General features: G+C 34.7%; 1 protein-coding gene across 1 annotated transcript in view; it reads left to right on the top strand.

Moving 5' to 3' along the window:
- The window catches only part of CSPP1 (centrosome and spindle pole associated protein 1), a 114,703-nt gene that overhangs the window by 49,207 nt on the left and 42,939 nt on the right, over nucleotides 1–22,557 (top strand). Inside the window, exons 15-16 of the mRNA XM_061172270.1 lie at nucleotides 12,745–12,874; nucleotides 15,479–15,626. Of these exons, the coding sequence (XP_061028253.1) occupies nucleotides 12,745–12,874; nucleotides 15,479–15,626 (278 nt within the window). The remainder of the gene's footprint in view (nucleotides 1–12,744; nucleotides 12,875–15,478; nucleotides 15,627–22,557) is intronic.

Genomic DNA, 22,557 nt, shown 5'->3' on the forward strand with positions numbered 1-22,557 from the left:
TTTTTTCTTTTGTTGCCTTGCCTGTGTTTAGTGTCATATCTAAGAAATCATTGCCAAATCCAACGTTGTGAAGCTTTTGCCCTGTGTTTTCTTCTAAGAGTTTTATAGTTATCAGGTTTTACATTGAGGATTGTGATTTTGAGTTACCTTTTGTGTACAGTGTTAAATAAGGGTCCAACTTCATTCTTTGCATGCGGATATCATTTTCCCAGCACCATTTGTTGAAAAGACTGTCCTTTCCCCATTGTATGGTCTTGGCACCCTTGTCAGAAATCATTTGACTTTATATGTGTGAATTTATTTCTGGGTTTTCTGTTCTATGCAGTTGGTCTGTGTGTCTGTCTATATGCCAGTGCCATGCTGTTTTGATTACTGCAGCTCTGTAGTAAGTTTTGAAATCAAGAAGTGGGAGTCCTTTAGTTGTTCTTTTTCAAAATTGTTTTCGCTATTTGAGGTCCCTTGAGATTCCATATAAATATGGGGAAGGGTTTTTCTATTTCTGCAAAAAAGGTCACTGGGATTTTAATAGGGCTTGCATTGAATCTCTAGATCACTTTGGGTAGTTTTGACATTTTAACAGTATTAAGTTTTCCATTCCATGAACAGGAGATGTGTTTCCATTTGTTTATGTCTTTAATTTCTTTCAGCAATGTTTTGTAATTTTCACTGTACAAGTCATTCACGACTTTGGTTAAGTTAAATCCTGAGTAGTCTGGGTTTTTTTGATGCTATTATAAATAGAACTGTTTTTGTAATTTCCTTTTCAGATTGTTTATTGTTTGTGTATAGACATTCAACTGATTTTTTTGTGTTGACTTTGTATTCTGGTACTTTGCTGAATTCATTTTGCTAACAGTTTTGTGTGTGTGTGTGTGGAATTGTTAGGGTTTTCTGCATATAATATCATACCATCTGCAAACAGAGATAATTTTACCTCTTCCTTTCCAATTCGGCTGCTTTTTTTTTAATATAAATTTATTTTATTTATTTATTTTTGGCTGTATTGGGTCTTTGTTGCTGCACGCAGGCTTCCTCTAGTTGCAGCGAGCGGGGTCTACTCTTCATCGCGGTGTGCGGGCTTCTCATTGCGGTCGCTTCTCTTGTTGCGGAGCACAGGCTCTAGGCACGTGCACTTCAGTAGTTGTGGCTCTTGGGCTCTAGAGCGCAGGCTCAGTAGCTGTGGTGCACGAGCTTAGCTGCTCCACAGCATGTGGGATCTTCCCGGACCAGGGCTTGAATCAGTGTCGCCTGCATTGGCAGGCGGATTCTTAATCACTGCGCCACTAGGGAAGCCCAATTTGGCTGATTTAAAAATTTTTTTCTTGCCTAATAGTTCCAGTACTATGTTGAATAGAAAGGGTGAAAGCAGGCACCTTTGCCTTGTTCCTGATCTTAGAGGAAAAGCTTTTAGTCTTTCACCATTGAGTCTGATGTTCACTTTGGATTTTTCATATGTGGTATTTATTATGTTGAGGTGGTTTCCTTCTAATTCTAGTTTGTTGAGTGTGTTTATCATGAAAGGTTGTTGTTAAATTCTGTTAAATGCTTTTTCTTTATCAATTGAGATGGTTGTGTGTTTTTTTTTCCCCTGTCATTCTGTTAATATTGTCTATTATACTGACCAATTTTTATATGTTGAACCATCCTTATATCCCAGGAGTAAATCCCATTTGGCCATGGTATTTAATCCTTTTAATATGCTGATATGTTTGGCTTGCTAGTATTTTGTTGGGGATTTTTTCATCTGTGGTCATAAGGGATATTGGTCTATAGTTTTCTTTTCTTGTAATGTTTTTGTCTTGTTTTGAAATCAGGGATATGCTGGCCTCCTAGAATGAGTTAGGATGTGTTTCCTCCTCTTCACGTTTTTGGAAAAATAGGAGAAGGACTAGTGTTCTTCCTTAAATGTTTGGTAGAATTCATCATTGAAGCCATTAGGTCCAGGTCTTTACTCTCTCAGGAGATTTTTGACTAGGGATTCAATCTCCTTATTAGTTATAGGTTTATTCAGATTTTCTATTTCTTTGTGATTTAGTCTTACATCTTAACTATATTAAATCTCCAATCCATGAACATGGATGTCTTAATTTATTTGGGGTTTTTAAATTTCTTTCAACAGTATTTTGTGGTTTTTAGACTGTTTAACTCTTGTTTAATTTATTCTAAAGTATTTAATACTTTTTGATGGTGTTGTGAATGGTCTTTCCTTAATTTCATTTTTATATTATTCATTGCTAGTTTATAGAAATACAATAGAAATTTGTATATTGATCTTGTATCCTGCAGTTTTGCTGAACTCTTTATTATTACTAACCGTTTTTAGTGCATTTCTTTGCATTTTTCTGTATATATGATTTTTTAAAAATAAATTTATTTATTTATTTACTTTTGGCTGTGTTGGGTTTTCATTGCTGCACGTGGGCTTTCTCTAGTTGTGGTGAGCAGGGGCTACTCTTTGTTGCAGTGCATGGGTTTCTCATTGCGGTGGCTTCTCTTGTTGTGGAACACGGGCTCCCGGCTCACAAGCTTCAGTAGTTGTGGGTCGCGGGCTTTAGAGCACAGGCTCAGTAGTTGTGGCACCTGGGCTTAGTTGCTCCACGGCATGTGGGATCTTCCCAGACCAGGGCTCGAACCCGTGTGCCCTGCACTGGCAGGCAGATTCTTAACCACTGCGCCACCAGGGAAGTCCTCTGTATATATGATTATGACATCAGTTAATAGAGGTTACTTCTTCCTTTCTAATCTAATGCTTTTTATTTCTTTTTCTTGCTTAATTGCCCTGACTAGAGCTGCCAGTACAATGTTGAATAGATATTATGAGAGTGGGCATTTTTATCTTATTCTGATCTTAGGTGGAAGGCATTCAGTCTTTAACCATTAAGGATGATGTTAGTTGCAGGTTTTTCATAATTGCTTTTATTAGCTTGAGGAAGTTCCTTTGTATTCTTTGTTGATTATTTTTATCAAGAAGGGGTATTTAGCGTATTCTTTCAACATATTACTAACTTGGAAGTTGAATTTTGTGAAATGCTTTTTCTGCATCTATTGAGATGATCCTGTGGTTTTTGTTCTTTGTTCTGTTAATGTGGTGTAGTATATTTATTGGTTTCAGATATATTAAATCAACCTTGCATTCCTGTGATAAACCTCACATGGTCATGGAGTATAATCCTTTACATATCTTGCTAGATTTTTCAGTTTACTAATTTTTTGTTGAGGATTTTTATCTCTATATTCATGAGTGTTACTGGTCTTTGGTTTTTGTTTTCTTTTGATGTCTGTTTGATTTTGGTATCAGGATGACACTAGCCTAATAGAATTAGTTGGATGCGTTCTTCCATTTTCTATTACTTTGGAGAGTGTGTGAAGGATTGTTGCTAATTCTTCTTTCAGTGTGGTAGAATTCACCAGGAAGCCAGTTGATCCTCATCTTTTCTTTATGGGTAATTTTTTGATTACTAATTTATTCTTTTTCCTTGTCATTGGTTAATTCATATTTAAAATATTGTTCTTGCGTCAGTTTTGGTAGTTTGTGTCTTTCTAGAATTTGCCCATTTCATCAAGATAATCTAACGTGTTGGCGTACAGTTCTTCATAGTATTCCCTTACAATCTTTTTCATTTTAATAAGGTCAGTAGTGATGTTTCTTTTATTTTTTTATTTCAATAATTTTAGTCTTATTTTCATTCTGGCTAAACATTTATCAATCTTGTTGATCTTGTCAAAGAATCAGCTATTGGTTTAGTTGATTTTCTCTGTTGTGCTTCTGGTCTCCATTTCATTTATTTCTCCTCTAATCTTTTTATTTCCTTCTTTCTGTTTACTTTAGGTTCAGTTTCCTCTTACATTTTCTAGTTTTTGAAGGTGGAAGTTTAGGTTATTAATATAGTGTCTTCTTTTTTAATATATACACATTACAACTATAAATTTTCCTCTTATTACTGTTTTAGCTTCATTCCTTAAATTTTATACATTGTGTTTTCATTTTTATTCATCTCAAAGTATTTTTCCGTTTCTCATTTGATTTGTTCATTGATCCATTGGTTAGTTTGGAGTATGTTGTTTAATTTCCACACAATTGTGAATTTCCCAAATTTCCTTTTGTTACTCATTTTTAATATAATTCCATTGCGGTTAGAGAACATATTTTGTATTATTTCAATCCTTTTAAATTTATTGAGGCTTAGTTCATGACCTAACCTGTGGTCTGTGCTGGAGAATGTTTCATATGCACTTGAGAAGAATGTGCGTTATCCTGTTTTGGGGTGGAGAGTTCTATTAATGTGACTTAGATCTAGTTGGTTTATAGTGTTTTTTATTTTCTGTTTCCTTGTTGAGCTTCTGTGTAGTTGTTCTATTATTAGAAATAGTGTATTGAAGTCTCCAGTTATTATTTTTGATTTATTTATTTCTGTCTTCAGTTCTGTCAGTTTTTGTTTCCTGTGTTTTGAGTCTGTAGTTATGTACATATATGGTTATAATTGTTATGTCTTACTGATCAGTTGACCCCTTTATCAGTATAAAAGATCCTTTCTTTGTCTCTAGTAACAATTTTTGACTTAAAATATATTTTGTCTGTTAAGAGTACTGCTACTCTTGTTCTTTTTAGTTGCTGTTTGCATGATATATAATTTTCTGTGTTTTAACCTCAGTGTATTCTTTGAATCTAAAGTGTGTCTCTATGTAGACAGCATACATTTGCATCTTACCTCCCACCCCCTTCAATTCTGCTAGCTTTTGCCTGTGTTTACATTTAATGTAATTCCTGTTAAGGTAGGATCTCTGTCAGCCATTTTGCTATATATGTATCTTTTAAAAATATATTTTATGTCTTTTTTGTTTCTCTGGTCCTCCATTAATTCCTTTTCTTTGATGTTAAATATAGCATTCCATTTTAATTCTCTTGCTTCTTTTAGTGTAATTTTTGTGTTATTTTCTTTGTGGTTTCCTTGCAGATTGAAATTAATATTTTAATTTAAAAGAACTGAGTTCAGATTAACACCAATTTAATTTCAATAGTATACAAAAAATTTTCTTTAATATAATGCCATTCCTTTCCTCCTTCTTTTTTTTTTTTAAATTGGCTCATTCTACTCCATTCCAAGCCTTATCTTGTTTTTTTTTTCACATCTTTATTGGAGTATAATTGCTTTACAATGGTGTGTTAGTTTCTGCTTTATAACGAAGTGAATCAGCTATACATATACATATATCCCCATATCCCCTCCCTCTTGCATCTCCCTCCCACCCTCCCTCCCTTTCCTTCTTCTTGATGCCATTGTTGTCAGACAAAGTGTATCTTTATACACTTAAGCTCTTCAACACAATTTTATAACCCTTCCCTCCTTCCTTTATGTAGTTGTCTTTTAAATCAGATGGAGAAGAATACAGTTACAAATAAAAACATATTTGTAATATCTTTTTTTAAAAATTTATTTTAAAAAATTTATTTATTTATTATTTATTTTTGGCTGCGTTGGATCTTCGTTGCTGTGTGCGGACTTTCTCTAGTTGCGGCAAGGGAGGGCTACTTTTCATTGTGGTGCACGAGCGTCTCATTGCAGTGGCTTCTCTTGTTGCGGAACATGGGCTCTAAGCACGCGGGCTTGAGTAGTTGTGGCACATGGGCTCAGTAGTTGTGGCTCGTGGGCTCTAGAGCACGGGCTCAGTAGTTGTGGCACATGGGCTTAGTTGCTCCGCGGCATGTGGGATCTTCCTGGACCAGGGCTCGAACCCATGTCCCCTGCATTGGTAGGCAGATTCTTAACCACTGCACCACCAGGGAAGTCCCATATTTGTATTATCTTTCATCTTTACCTATGTGGTTATTGTTACTGGTGTTCTTTATTTCTTTGTGTTTACTCCAGTTACTGTCGAGTGTTCTTTATTTCAACCTGAAGTGCTCCATTCAGTATTTCGTATAAGACAGGTCTGTTAGTGATGACTTCTCTGAGTTTTATTTAATAATGTTCTAATTTCACTTTTATTTTTGAGGCATAGTTTTCCTGGATATAAAATTCTTGGTTGACTTTTTTTTTTCTATTAGCCCTTTGAATATGTCATCTCATTGCCTGCTGGCTTTCATGGTTTCTGATGAGCTGTTAATCTTATTGAAGATCCCTTGTATGTGATGAGTTATTTTCTTGCTGCTTTTGAGATTCTTTCTTTGTCTTTCGGTACGTTGACTATGATGTGTATAGATGTGGATCTCTGAGTCTTTTTGCTTTGAGTTTGATGAGCTCCATATGCATAATTTCTAAGAAGTACGAGCCCTGGATCACCAGGGAAAAATGAGAAAAAGGAAGGGTGGGAGGAGCCTTCAGTTGCTAGGGAATCATTGCTCCTACTTTACCCAACACTTAGAACCTCTTACCTTTGACACAATTCCCATCCCATGCCTCCATAAACAGGGCAAGGTTTTAGGGATTTTATTAGTTGTATACCATCAATACCATCAATAAAATCTATGACTCAGTGAAAAAAAGAGAAAAGTGTGTATAAGTTTACGTATTTTTTCCATTTCTTTCTTTTTAGTTTTGAATGCTGGTTATCTTTGCTCTTTGTTTTATGTGCTTTCTTTGTGTACTCTTTCAGAAATATATTTCTTGAAATGTGGAAGCAATATCACTCTTTAAGCAAAAATGATTGGAAAATTGATGAGAGACAGAATTATAGGAGGATGATACAAATTTGTTTAATGGAGGAGGGTAAAAAGTACAGAGATTATTAATGAAGCTACCAGTGTCTGAGTAACAAAAAGGGAAATTCCCAAAGCAGTTGGTAAAATAGAAAGTGAAGATTAGGGACTTTCAATACTTTTCCATGGAAAATGTGAAGTTCATATTCAGAAATCACAAAATTTACAAGGATATAAACCATAAGTGGGAATAGGCTTGCAAAAAAAGAATGACAGAGACCTCACATTAGGAATTGTTAGGCAAAATATAAAATGGTCATATTGATCATGTTTATATCAGGGCATAAGAAACTATGAAGAATGACCAACAGATTTGAAATAGAATTAACTAGATATTTTAGTAAAAATTTTAAATAATTGAGAGTAGTAACTCAATGGATGGGCCTTAATAGCAGATTTGACATACCCAAAGTGAGAATTAATAAGTTGGAACAGTGGTTTTCACATGTGGTCCCCAGAGTAGCAGCATTATGGGAACATGTTGGAAATGCAAACTCTCAAGCCCCATCCTACCTATGAATCAGAAACTCTATGCTGGGGCCCAACAACTTGTGTTCAATAAGCTTTCCTGGTGATTCTGATGTACACTAAAGTTTGAGAACCTCTGAACTAGTAGAGCTGAAGAAATTCAGCCAGAACGGGGAGAAAAAGACATGGAAAATATGAAAAAGGGGGTAAAAATTATGGCACTATAAAGGTTTAAGTGTAACTAATTGGAATTCTAGAAAAAGAGAGAGAATGAGATGGAAGAAGTATTTGAAGAGATGATATCTTAAAATTTTCTACAATTGATGAAAGGTCCTAATCCATAGATTCTAGAAGCCTAATACCTCTCAAACAGGAGAAATAAAAGAATTCCATACCAAGACAGTCATAGTAAAACTTCAGAACATAAATGAAATACAGAGGAACTTAAAATCAGCCAGAAAGAAAAGACATTGCTTTCAAATGAACTCTAGGAAGGAATTCAGAAGATAACTATAGATACCATCAATTTGTTGAGATGATTTTATACTCAGCAAAGTTATTTTTCATGAATGAGATTGAAATAAAATGAATGAGATTGAAATAAAAATATTTTAAGAGAAACAGCTGAATTTGCCACTAGCAGACCCTTAGTAAGTACAATTCTAAATGCAGAAGGAAGGTCACATAGGGGAGGTCTGAGTTACATGGAAGAGTAGAAAGAAAAAAATGTGGTAAATACGTAGATGGAATTAAATAAATATTATATATGGTAAAATTATAATGGGTTTAAAAGTAAGTAAAATTAAGAGTAATTAATAGGAATAGCATGTAATTTGGATGGGGTTAGATGGAGTTAATGTGTTTAAAAATCTTTGTATCATTTGTGAGCATGGTAAAGATTTTGATTAGCTTTAGTCTTTTTTTTTTTTTTAAACATCTTTATTGAAGTATAATTGCTTTACAATGGTGTGTTACTTTCTGCTTTATAACAAAGTGAATCAGTTATACATATACATATGTTCCCATATCTCTTCCCTCTTGCATCTCCCTCCCTCCCACCCTCCCTATCCCACCCCTCTAGGTGGTCACAAAGCACCGAGCTGATCTCCCTGTGCTATGCGGCTGCTTCCCACTAGCTATCTATTTTACATTTGGTAGTGTATATATGTCCATGACACTCTCTCACCCTGTCACATCTCACCCGTCCCCCTCCCCATATCCTCAAGTCCATTCTCTAGTAGGTCTGTGTCTTTATTCCCATCTTGCCACTAGGTTCTTCATGACCTTTTTTTTTTTTTTCTTAGATTCCATATATATGTGTTAGCATACTGTATTTGTTTTTCTCTTTCTGACTTACTTCACTCTGTATGACAGACTCTAACTCCATCCACCTCATTACAAATACCTCCATTTCATTTCTTTTTATGGCTGAGTAATATTCCATTGTATATATGTGCCACATCTTCTTTATCCATTCATCCGATGATGGACACCTAGGTTGCTTCCATGTCCTGGCTATTGTAAACAGAGCTGCAATGAATATTTTGGTACATGACTCTTTCTGAATTATGGTTTTCTCAGGGTATATGCCCAGTAGTGGGATTGCTGGGTCATATGGTAGTTCTATTTTTAGTTTTTTAAGGAACCTCCATACTGTTCTCCATAGTGACTGTGTCAATTTACATTCCCACCAACAGTGCAAGAGGGTTCCCTTTTCTCCAACCCTCTCCAGCATTTATTGTTTGTAGATTTTTTGATGATGGCCATTCTGACCAGTGTGAGATGATACCTCATTGTAGTTTTGATTTGCATTTCTCTAATGATTAATGATGTTGAGCATTCTTTCATGTGTCTGTTGGCAATCTGTATCTCTTCTTTGGAGAAATGTCTATTTAGGTCTTCTGCCCATTTTTGGATTGGGTTGTTTGTTTTTTTGTTATTGAGCTGCATGAGCTGCTTGTAAATCTTGGAGATTAATCCTTTGTCAGTTGCTTCATTTGCAAATATTTTCTCCCATTCTGTGGGTTGTCTTTTGGTCTTGTTTATGGTTTCCTTTGCTGTGCAAAAGCTTTTAAGTTTCATTAGGTCCCATTTGTTTATTTGTGTTTTTATTTCCATTTCTCTAGGAGCTCGGTCAAAAAGGATCTTGCTGTGATTTATGTCATAGAGTGTTCTGCCTATGTTTTCCTCTAAGAGTTTGATAGTGTCTGGCCTTACACTTAGGTCTGTAATCCATTTTGAGTTTATTTTTGTGTATGGTGTCAGGGAGTGTTCTAATTTCATACTTTTACATGTACCTGTCCAATTTTCCCAGCACCACTTATTGAAGAGGCTGTCTTTTCTCCACTGTATATGCTTGCCTCCTTTATCAAAGATAAGGTGACCATATGTGCGTGGGTTTATCTCTGGGCTTTCTATCCTGTTCCATTGATCTATATTTCTGTTTTTGTGCCAGTACCAAACTGTCTTGATTACTGTAGCTTTGTAATATAGTCTGAAGTCAGGGAGCCTGATTCCTCCAGCTCCATTTTTCGTTCTCAAGATTGCTTTGGCTATTCGGGGTCTTTTATGTTTCCATACAAATTGTGAAATTTTTTGTTCTAGTTCTGTGAAAAATGCCAGTGGTAGTTTGATAGGGATTGCATTGAATCTGTAGATTGCTTTGGGTAGCAGAGTCATTTTCACAATGTTGATTCTTCCAATCCAAGAACATGGTATATCTCTCCATCTATTTGTATCATCTTTAATTTCTTTCATCAGTGTCCTATAATTTTCTGCATACAGGTCTTTTGTCTCCTTAGGTAGGTTTATTCCTAGGTATTTTATTCTTTTTGTTGCAATGGTAAACGGGAGTGTTTTCTTAATTTCACTTTCAGATTTTTCATCATTAGTATATAGGAATGCAAGAGATTTCTGTGCATTAATTTTGTATCCTGCTACTTTACCAAATTCATTGATTAGCTCTAGTAGTTTTCTAGTAGCATCTTTAGGATTCTCTATGTATAGTATCATGTCCTCTGAAAACAGTGACAGCTTTACTTCTTCTTTTCCGATTTGGATTCCTTTTATTTCTTTTTCTTCTCTGATTGCTGTGGCTAACACTTCCAAAACTATGTTGAATAATAGTGGTGAGAGTGGGCAACCTTGTCTTGTTCCTGATCTTAGTGGAAATGGTTTCAGTTTTTCACCATTGAGGACAATGTTGGCTGTGGGTTTGTCATATATGGCCTTTATTATGTTGAGGAAAGTTCCCTCTATGCCTACTTTCTGCAGGGCTTTTATCATAAATGGGTGTTGAATTTTGTCGAAAGCTTTCTCTGCATCTATTGAGATGATCATATGGTTTTTCTCCTTCAATTTGTTAATATGATGTATCACGTTGATTGATTTGCGTATATTGAAGAATCCTTGCATTCCTGGAATAAACCCCACTTGATCATGGTGTATAATCTTTTTAATGTGCTGTTGGATTCTGTTTGCTAGTATTTTGTTGAGGATTTTTGCATCTATGTTCATCAGTGATATTGGCCTGTAGTTTTCTTTCTTTGTGACATCTTTGTCTGGTTTTGGTATCAGGGTGATGGTGGCCTCATAGAATGAGTTGGGGAGTGTTCCTCCCTCTGCAATATTTTGGAACAGTTTGAGAAGGATAGGTGTTAGCTCTTCTCTAAATGTTTGATAGAATTCGCCTGTGAAGCCATCTGGTCCTGGGCTTTTGTGTGTTGGAAGATTTTTAATCACAGTTTCAATTTCAGTGCTTGTGATTGGTCTGTTCATATTTTCTATTTCTTCCTGGTTCAGTCTCGGCAGGTTGTGCATTTCTAAGAATCTGTCCATTTCTTCCAGGTTGTCCATTTTATTGGCATATAGTTGCCTGTAGTAATCTCTCATGATCATTTGTATTTCTGCAGTGTCAGTGGTTACTTCTCCTTTTTCATTTCTAATTCTATTGATTTGAGTCTTCTCCCTTTTTCTCTTGATGAGTCTGGCTAATGGTTTATCAATTTTGTTTATCTTCTCAAAGAACCAGCTTTTAGTTTCATTGATTTTTGCTATTATTTCCTTCATTTCTTTTTCATTTATTTCTGATCTGATCTTTATGATTTCTTTCCTTCTGCTAGCTTTGGGGTTTTTTTGTTCTTCTTTCTCTAATTGCTTTAGGTGCAAGATTAGGTTGTTTATTCGAGATGTTTCCTGTTTCTTGATATAGGCTTGTATTGCTATAAACTTCCCTCTTAGAACTGCTTTTGCTGCATCCCATAGGTTTTGTGTCGTCGTGTCTCCATTGTCATTTGTTTCTAGGTATTTTTTGATTTCCCCTTTGATTTCTTCAGTGATCACTTCGTTATTAAGTAGTGTATTGTGTAGCCTCCATGTGTTTGTATTTTTTACAGATCTTTCCTGTAATTGATATCTAGTCTCACAGCGTTGTGGTCGGAAAAGATACTTGATACGATTTCAATTTTTTTAAATTGAGCCGTAAAAAAAGAACAAAATTCTGCCATTTGCAGCAACATGGATGAACTTGGAGGGCATTATGCTAAGTGAAATAAGTCAGAGAAAGACAAATACTGTATGATATCATTTGTATGTGGAATCTAAAAAATACAACAAACTAGTGAATATAACAAAAAAGAAGAAGACTCACAGATATAGAGAGCAAACCAGTGGTTACCAATGGGGAGGGACAAACTTTTGGGTGTAAGGTAAGCTCAAGGATATATTGTACAACATGGGGAATATAGCCAATATTTTGTAATAACTAAATGGAAAGTAACCTTTAAAATTGTATAAAAAATAAAAAATAAATTTTAGAAAATCCCCAAAACAATAAAGCACACATTTTATTTCTGCCATCAAAAAAAAAAAAAGGTGATGATGTTGTTTTCGGAGATAGGAGCCTTTTGTAGTCTCTTTTTTATTAGTATAGTTTTATTTTAAAAATAATATTTGAGTTTATCTTTTATAATAAAGATATTTTAAATATATTGTTTTCTTCAAAGTGGCTATATTCCTGTATTTTAACACGTATTGTAAACAAATAGTACTTTATTCCTTGAGGTTTATATTACTGTAATATGGTAAAAAATTTTTTTTGATTCCTTGTAAGTTTTTTAAAATTTTAAATTTATTTGGGATAGTAGACTCTTTACTGTATTTATATTGTTTTATTCTTGAAATGGCTAGGAAGTTATTTTCAATACTTTATTTTGGAGCAAATTTATTAAGTAAGTCATTAGTTATGATATTAGTAGAGGGACTTCCACTGCATTCAGAAAAGTGCGTGAGTAATACGTATATTGCTTGATGAATTATCACAAACTGTTTTTACTTGTATGTGAAAGTTTTACTTGCATGTAACTGCCACCTATGTCAAGAAATAGATTCAGTAAATTTGAAAGTTCCATTAATTGTGAAAGCAGAGATAGGGGTCATTTACTTAAGGATTTCTCTTTGAACTATAGAGAAATTCTTTCCCTATTTTAAATGTACTTAAATGCCATGCTATTTCAAAGGCGTGTTGCATTTTCTTCTTGTTTTGTTATAAATGAATCTGGATTATTGTGTATTTGATGTAGGAGTACAGTTGGACAGAATGAACTGAAAATTACAAGTGATCGAGCAATAAATTCAGGATTGTTTTTTGAAGATAAACCAAAGCCTTCAAAACAGTCACTTCAGTCTTACCAAGAAGCTTTGCAGCAGCAGGTATTCATTCATTTTTTAATTCATTCGTTTGTTCGTTCATCTAATGTTAAACATCTTATGTGTTAGTACAGTGGTCCATTAAAACTCAGAGTGTGGCGGAGGAGAACAAATTCCATTCATTTATAATTCAGTGTGATAAGGTTTGATGTAGGTAGACTGGAATGCATGGGATAGGGAGAATAATTGCCTGGGCTGTTAGGAGGGCTTCACATGGTTGATGATATTTGAGTTGCATGTTATACAGTGAATAAATGTGAAATTCCTGGTGTATTCAGGGAACGGAATTGATGTAGGAGAAGGGGCTGGAGTGTTAGATTGTGCTGGATTGTGAAGGATAGCTAATAAGGGGTTTTCAGTTTCATCTTATTATCAATAGCCAAAGGGAGGACATTTTAAGCCAAAGAGTGAAAGAAATAGTTGATATGAGTAGATGTGGCTTTTAGGAAGATATCTGGTTGTGATATGGACGGTTGGGAAAGAGATGTGGCAGAGAAACCTTTTAGTAAACTATTGAGGTAGTCCAGCCAGGAGGTAACAAGGCCCTAAACCAGGGGGGGAAGATGGAGAGGGCATCCAAGAGACAGTTCTGGGGTTCCACTGATAGGGCTTAGATTTAGGGAGTGAGGAAAGAACAGAGGGCTTGAAGATGATTCTGAGTGTTGTAATCTGAGAGAATAATGAGGCTGTGAACTGAGCGTAGGGAAAAAAGAGGTAGAATGCTTAGGGAGGAGGATAATGTTCTGTTGTGGTTTGTAATGTTTGGAGAGAGTTTACTTAAGAGTAACTGTATCAGGGACTTCCCTGGTGGCGCAGTGGTTAAGAATCCACCTGACAATGCAGGGCACACGGGTTCGAGCCCTGGTCCAGGAAGATCCCACATGCTGTGGAGCAACTAAGCCCGTGCGTCACAACTACTGAGCTTGCACTGTAGAGCCCACGAGCCACAACTACTGAGCCCGTGTGCCACAACTCCTGAAGCCTGCGCATCTAGAGCCCGTGCTCTGCAACAAGAGAAGCCACTGCAATGAGAAGCCCGCATACCACAACGAAGAGTAGCCCCCGCTCACTGCAACTAGAGAAAGCCCGTGCGCGGCAATGAAGACCCAACGCAGCCAAAAATAAATAAATAAATAATAATAATAATAAAAAATTAATAGCTTAAAAAAAAAAAAAGAGTAACTGTATTAGATGTATGGGTTTTTTGAGGGGAATACTCATATCTCCTCCAGAGAGGACCCTGGAACTCTAGGTATATATTCACCTGAGGTACTTTTCTACAAAGTTTCACTTGGATTTCTTCTAAAGCTCAGTTTTTTTGTTCAGTTTTTTACATTGGGCAACCTCCTTGGAAGGTGGATTTTTTTAAATTATAGAATTACCAACATTATTTTTTTTTGTGTTATGATTCTACAAACAAAAGACTGCATTTATCTGTCTGTTTTCAAATGAGCATATTAAAAACACCACCGACAAAACCAGATTTCCTAACTCTAGAATTTTATTTTATGTATGTGATAACTTCCTTGGCCTTTCTGGAGTAGTTGCTTAAATTTTCCGTGCATATGGTTATGATTTTAAAAGTAACTTTCTAAAATGTAGATCTTTATTCATTGCCTATTTATGTCTTTAGAGACCAACCCTGTGCTTATACTTGATGATGATAAGACTGTATTTGTTTTTTATGCTTTCATAAAGTATACTTGAATAGCCCAACATTCTCCAGAGAGCTTTGAACCTTCAACAGCTTTGAATTTTGGGAATGGAGTTTGCCCAGGGTAGAGTAGGTCTGGTGAGGTATAGAAAGTAGTTGGCCCAGATCTCGTGAGGTGTGAGGAGTAGTTTGTTGCTGGCCAGATCCCATGAAAGGGTAGATGAAAAAAGGAAGTAGGGAGATTCTGTTGGTCCCCATGAAACTGGTGAGGTTAGGGAGGGAATGAAGCTGGGGGGTGGGAAGATGGAGTTGGTTTAGTCCAAAGTGGCACCAGTGGCTGGAGAGGACTCAAGTGGCATGATGTGAGGGAGTAGCAGCTATATATTCCAGCTATCAAAGTGTTTTAAAATTGTTTTTATTTTATTTTATTTTTTTATAAATTTATTTTATTTATTTTATTTTTGGCTGCATTGGGTCTTTGTTGCTGCATGTGGGCTTTCTCTAGTTGCGGCGAGCGGGGGCTACTCTTTGTTGTGGTGCCCAGGCTTCTCATTGCGGTGGCTTCTCTTGCTGCGGAGCATGGGCTCTAGGCACGCGGGCTTCAGTAGTTGTGGCATATGGGCTCAGTAGTTGTGGCTCGCGGGCTCTAGAGCACAGGCTCAGTAGTTGTGGTGCACCGGCTTAGTTGCTCCACGGCATGTGGGATCTTCCTGGACCAGGGCTCGAACCCGTGTGCCCTGCATTGGCAGGCGGATTCTTAACCACTGCACCATCAGGGAAGCCCCTTAAATTGTTTTTAAATATATTTGTGACGTTAAATTTTATAGTGAAGTATACTGAAAAAAAATCCAGTTTTTTCTCTAATAAGAAAAATAAAATCTGATATTAAAACTAACTTTTTGTATCAGAATACTTGTCAGCACTTATTACGAATGTTTCTTAATGTTGTTAAGATTCGAGAAAGAGAAGAAAGAAGAAAGAAAGAACGAGAAGAAAAAGAAGAATATGAAGCTAAATTAGAAGCTGAAATGAGAAGTTATAACCCCTGGGGGAAAGGTGGAGGTGGTGCTCCTCTGAGAGATGCAAAAGGAAATCTGATAAGTATGTTATTTCCATTGATTTGTTGTTTTTAAGAGAAACTAAGTTTAACTTTTTAAAAGAATGGGGAGTAGAAAAAAGTGGGAATCATAGTCTGTAAGGCAAGGTCTCTTTTTGTACAGCTTAATGCAAAAGAGGTATTTTGATAGTAAGCATAATAACAGGTTAAAAAGCCTTTCTTCTTCAGATTACTATTCATTTATTTTTATTACAAATTTTTCACCCTCCAATGATAATAACTCAGTTGCAGAGAAAAGTTCATGTTAGTTGGCAAGTTTTTACCCAAACTAGTAGTTAGAATTTTTTAAAGTTTTCTAGTAAAAATAATAAAACGCTTATTGCAATTTTTTTTTTTTAAACTAGTAAGATGTCTTTGAAATAAGTGATCTGGTGTAGTGGTGGGATGTTATGTACTTGCACAATGCAGAGACTCCTTTGACAAAGACCTGGCCTCAGAAAGTTTTGGCAGGTTGCAGAATTATATTGATTTATCTTTCAATTATGTACTCTTAAAAATGTTCCATCTAGAAATCACACAACAAGCACTTTGAAAAGACGCTTTATATAACTTGTTATATATATTGGAATGGTCTCTGATTAGCTTTTAGCTTAGAATAAAAGCAGAGAAAGATAATGGGTTTTTAAAAATTGTTTAATTGGAAATGAGAAATGAATAATTAGAAACCCATTAAAATGGTAAAAATGTAAATTTCACATTCTTTGGGTTTATGCTTTGTTGTAGGGATAGCTGAGAGATGCAATCAGAAGATTTTGAGGGGTACTGAGTTATTAGAGTTCTTAAGTATTATGCCTTTGATTCTTTGTTAAAGATGGCTTTTTAAAAAAGATATATTTGAGGCCCACTTAAATTAATGAGATAATTCTTTTCTTTTCCAAAGGATTTATTCCTTTCCTTTCTTCACCTCCTAAATACTTTCCTCACAGTTTTGAAGACTAGAACTCTTACTCTCTCTTTATAGATGAGATGATTTTAGGTGATGCATAGATAAGCATAGAAGTTAAATGTTTATTTGAATATATATTAGAAAAACACTGGTTTTCCATTAATGGTTAGTACTATAACATTTCCTTTGAAAGTAAAGGCATTTAACGAAAAGTGCTCTAACAAAGAACTCCCATTTCTCAGAGGCTTAAGGCTTAAGGCAGTGTAAGTTTACTTCTCACTTAAGTCACATTCTGATGCTGTTTGGGTGGTTCTCCTCCAAGAGATGACTTGGGAATGTGGGCCCCTTCCATTGTGTCATTCCACCATTTTGGAGTCCTTTATTTCTAGCTGCACAGATGTGGTCCAGAGGGTGGGAGAACAAGTTGAGAATTTTGTTGGGGCCTGGCCTGAAAGTGGAGGAATATCACTTTTGTCTTTGTTCCATTGTTCAGACCTAGTTATAAGGTTCTAAAGTAACTGCTTGGGAGGCTGGGAAGTTTTGGTTTCTTTATACCCAGGAGGAGGACATGAGATTGATAAGCATCTACCCAGTCTTTGCTATTAAATTTAAATTGTAAATTGATAGAAACATAGCAGTTACCAGGAAGGAAGTGCTTATTTATGTAACAGGAACTTTGGGAAACACTGGAATAATTTCCTAGAAGTTTCCAGCTTGCTCTAAGATTATTTCCAGTTCAGACAATACAATTACAGTGTTTTGTTTGTGTTTAATTGGTGGAAGTGAGTAGGATAAGTGTTTGTTATTGAATTATAAAATACTGTTTTAGAATTGCTTGACCTAACAGGAATGGAGCAAACTTTTCTGAGATGTTTACTTTTAGTGGTAATGTTTAGTTTGCTTATTTAATGCTACAGTCATGCCATGAAATAAAAAAGGTGTGCTGTTTTATCAAATGCAGTGGAACTCTTTTTTTAATGGTATTTTCAAAGCAAGTAAACTCATCACTTAAAGAATATCAGTTTGTTTTGTATGTGGCTGTTATATTTTAGAGAGAGAGGGAACATAATTTTTCTATTTAAAATATGTAGTAAAGTTCAGTGTTTTGCTTTATTTCATGAGATGGCCAAGACCATATAACAGGGGTTATGTTGGGTAACTTTAATTCAGCTGCTGGCTTTTCTAATTACTCCTGTTTCATCTTTGATCTTTTATTACAAACAAATTAAAGAAATTGAATGTTCACCATTATCTTAGCTCTCTAAGAAAGATCTCTTTATAAGGTAAACTAGTTATTAATAAAATATCAAAATCTGTTACTCATACAATTTTAACATAGCATCAACCCTTTTAGAGTAAATACCTCTCGTTTTGATTACTTGTACTACACTTAAAATCTGTTTCCTTTCTCAGTTCTTTATTCATTAAAATTCTTTATTCAAGTTCCCATAAAAAAACTTAGTATATTCTAATGTCTTTCAATGGGTGAATGGATAAACAACTGTGGAACATTCACATGATGGGATGCTACTCAGCAGTAAAAAAGAATGAACTATTGATGCACAAAACAATTTGGAAGACTCTCAAGGGAAGTCTTAAGGGAAAGAAGCCGTTCTGTAAAGGTTACATACACATATATTCTCAAAATGGCAAAACTGTAGCAATGGAGAACAAATCACTGGTTACCAAAGATGATAGTTGAGGAGAGGGAGTAACTATGATGGAGTTTTTGGGGGTGATGGAACTCTTCTGTATCCTGATTATGGTGATGTTACTTGACTCTATTGTATATTAAAAATTTTAAAAACCTGTACACCAAGAGAAAAAAAGTAAAAAAAAAATTTAAAAATACTTAACCAATTTGAAAGATAGCAGAAATATCTCATAGTTCTAATTGATTAATAGCAAGATTGCTTTACATATATTTGGTTAAATATTTGTATTTCTTTTATGTATTATATTTGCCCCAGTTAGATTTATGTTTGTTTTTATGCTGTTTATTGAGACACAATTTGCATACAATAAAATTCGCCCTTTTAAAGTGTTTTGTTCATTGAATTTTGACAACTGATTCTGGTAACCACTGCCATAATCAAGATATTGAATATTTCTAACTTATCCAGCCCTATACCCTTGTCAGTCTCTGATCTGCACTCTGGCACAATAGTATTGCCTTTTATGTCTTTTTTTTTTTTTTTTTAACTTAGTATGATGTTTTTGAGATTTATCCATGTTATATACATCAGTAGTGTATTTCTTTTTATTACTGAATAGTATTCTGTTGTGGGGAAGCACCACAGTTGTTTATCCATTTACCAGTTGATGGACTTTTGGATTGTTTATAGTTTGAGGCTATTATGAATAAAGCTATTATAAACATTCACTTACAGGTCTTTGTGTGAACATAAGTTTTCATTTCTTTTGGGTAAATGCCTAGGAATGGAATTGCTGGGACATATAATAAGTGTATGTTTACCTGTGTAAGAAACTCCCAGACCTTTTCCCAAAGTGGTTGTGCCATTTTGCATTCCCACCAGCAGAGCATGAGATTTCCCGTTGTTGTGAACCCTCATCAGCGCTTGAGATTGTCTTAGAAATTTGTCATTCTATTAAGTGTGTAGTGACATCTCATTGTAACTTTTTGTTTTGAAATAATTTGACTTATAGAAGAGTTGCAAAGATAGTATAGAGAGTACCTTTTACCTAGGTTCCTTTAATGTTAACACCTTACGTAATCTTGGCACAGTGATCAAAACTGAAAATTAAAATGGTTACAATACTATTAATTAAATGATAGACAGATTAAATAAATGTAGACAGTCATGTTATCTGTAGACAGAGTTTTATTTCTTCCTTTCCAATCTGAATGCCTTTTACTTATTTTACTTGTCTTTTCCCTGGTTAGGAACTCTAGTACAGTGTTTAGAAATCATGACACCAAATCGTGAAGTTTGGTGGTTTGAATCATTTGAAGAATTTATCCATTTCTTCTGAGTTTTTGAATTTTTTGGCATAAAGTTCATAATATTTTATTATTATTCTTTTAAGGTCTGTAGGATCTATAGTGATGGCTCCTGCTTCTCTTTTATTCCTGATATTTGTAATTTTTATATTCTTTCCTTTTTCTTAACCAGTTTGCCTAGAGATTATCTATTTGATTGATCTTTTCATAGAACTAGCTTTTGTTTTCATTGATTTTTCTCTGTTGTTCTTCTCTTCCTATTTCATTGATTTTTGCTCTTTACTATTTTCTTTCTTTTGTTTGCTTTGTGCTTTTAATTTTCTCTTCTTTTTCCGATTTCTTAGTGTGGAAGCTTAGATTATGGTTTGAGACCTTATTTCTTTTCTAATATATTCATTTAAAAATGCTACAGATTTCCCTCTGAGTACTGCTTTAACTGTATATCACAGATTTGATATGTTATATTTTCATTTTCATTCAATTCAGTTTTCTAATTCTCCTTTTGATTTTTCTTTGACCCACTGATTATTTAGAAGTGAGTTTTAAAAATTTCCAAATATTTGGATTTGCAAACGAAGCAACTGACAAAGGAGTAATCTCCAAAATATACAAGCAGCTCATGCAGCTCAATATCTAAAAAACAAACAACTCAATCCCAAAATGGGCAGAAGACCTAAATAGACATTTCTCCAAAGAAGATATACAGATTGCCAACAAACACATGAAAAGATGCTCAACATCACTAATCATTAGATAAATGCAAATCAAAACTACAATGAGATATCACCTCACACTGGTCAGAATGGCCATCATCAAAAAATCTACAAACAATAAATGCTGGAGAGGGTTGGAGAAAAGGGAACCCTCTTGCACTGTTGGTGGGAATGTAAATTGATACAGCCACTATGGAGAACAGTATGGCGGTTCCTTAAAAAACTAAAAATAGAACTACCATATGACCCAGCAATCCCACTCCTGGGCATATACCCTGAGAAAACCATAATTCAAAAAGAGTTATGTACCACAATGTTCATTGCAGCACTGTTTACAATAGCCAGGACAGGGAAGCAACCTAAGTGTCCAGCGACAGATGAATGGATAAAGAAGATGTGGCACATATATACAATGGAATATTACTCAGCCATAAAAAGAAACGAAATTGAGTTATTTGTAGTGAGGTGGATGGACCTAGAGTCTGTCATACAGAGTGAAGTAAGTCAGAGAAAAACAAATACTGTATGCTAACACATATATCTGGAATCTAAAAAAAAAAAAAAAAAATGGTTCTGACGAACCTAGGGGCAGGACAGGAATAAAGACCTAGACGTAGAGAGTGGACTTGAGGACACAGGGAGTGGGAAGGGTAAGCTGGGATGATGTGAGAGAGTAACGTTGACATATATACACTACCAAATGTAAAATGGATAGCTGGTGGGAAGCAGCTGCATGGCCCAGGGAGATCAGCTTGGTGCTTTGCGACCACCTAGTGGGGTGGGATAAGGAGGGTGGGAGAGAGATGCAAGAGGGAGGGGATATGGGGATATACGTATGCATGTAGCTGATTCACTTTGTTATACAGCAGAAACTAACACAACATTGTAAAGCAACTATACTCCAATAAAGATGTATACAAAAAAAATTCCAAATATTTGGGCATATTTCCAGATAGCTTTCTGTTGTTCACTTCTAGCATATATTCTGTTTTGTTCAGAGAACATACTTTTTTGTTATTTCAATGTTTTTAAGTTTATGAGATTTATTTTATGGACTACCAATTATATTTTTATTTACCTTATAGACTCTGATCTCTATAAGTAAGTGTATATATTAAAAATTAGGTTAATTTGGAAATATGTACTGTACTAGTAGTGCCAGGATTGGAAATTTTCTTTAGCCCTCTGAATTGATTCATTATAAAAGAGTTTGTATGTCAGCAGTAGATTGCTGAATAATCCCGGGCCTATGGTACTATTTAACATATCTTAGCCATTTTCTTTAAAATGATTGGTATTTTCCACCAGAGTACAAAGAGTAACTTGTAAAGTTAATTTTAATTTCAAAGTATTCATTTAGGTTTATAAAAAAGCAAAGATTATAAAATAAGGAATGAAAAGAATTAATTATTATTTATGTATTGTTTACCTGTAGGTATCATATAATGTAGCCCTGGTCTGATAAATTGTTCAGAGAGTAGAATTATTTTCCCACTCATGAATCTGTAACATTTTCTTTTGTTATTCCTTTCTTTGTAGAATTATTCTTATAATGCTAGCAATATTATATTAAATGATATGATGATATACATTTGAAATAAATGCCCATTTTCAGTGATACCTTTTCAGTTGGCAAATTACACTTTTGACCAAAGTGCTTTTTTTAATTTTCATCTTTTAGCTGATTTCATACCTTGTATTTTACTGGCTCGCAAAGAAAAGATAGACAAGGAGTGACCAACTGATTGACAAATCATCTTTTCCAATAAAAAGCAATATGGGTTTGTTTTGATTGCTGAATCTGATAGTCTTAAGTCTTAAATAATAATTATGTACTCTGATGAAATTAATTTTCCTTTTATATAAATACATTGACTGTTATTCTAATAGTTGAGAAAACTGTGTAATCACAACAGTAAATTAAAACATGTTATTGATTTTGAAGTTTATTATAGTGTTTACTTGTAAGATATATATCTCTTACTTTATAGTTTGTGTAGGTGAATATCAAAGTGATATTTTATTCCCTAATCTTTCACTAGTTTGGTAACAGAGCTCTGGGTATGGGTATCGTCTGGAAGGAGTGAGCTTAATATATTGCACTCTTGAAATATAAAAAAGAATACTACATGTATAGTTATTCATAGTGACTTCTTATTTACATAGGCTGGTTTTATGCTCTTCTAGTGAATTGGATGACAATGAGATATTGATTTCCCATTGGAGTTATTTTGTTTCATTTTTATGACATTTTTGAGACCACAGCTATTCATTAGTTCATGACCTTAACTTTCCCATCATCTTTCTGGTTTCATTTACCTCCCATATTCAGATAGATCCCAGGATTTGGCTAT

The sequence above is a fragment of the Eubalaena glacialis genome, chromosome 17 (genome assembly GCF_028564815.1).
Source record: "Eubalaena glacialis isolate mEubGla1 chromosome 17, mEubGla1.1.hap2.+ XY, whole genome shotgun sequence".
NCBI classification, from domain to species: Eukaryota; Metazoa; Chordata; class Mammalia; order Artiodactyla; family Balaenidae; genus Eubalaena; species Eubalaena glacialis.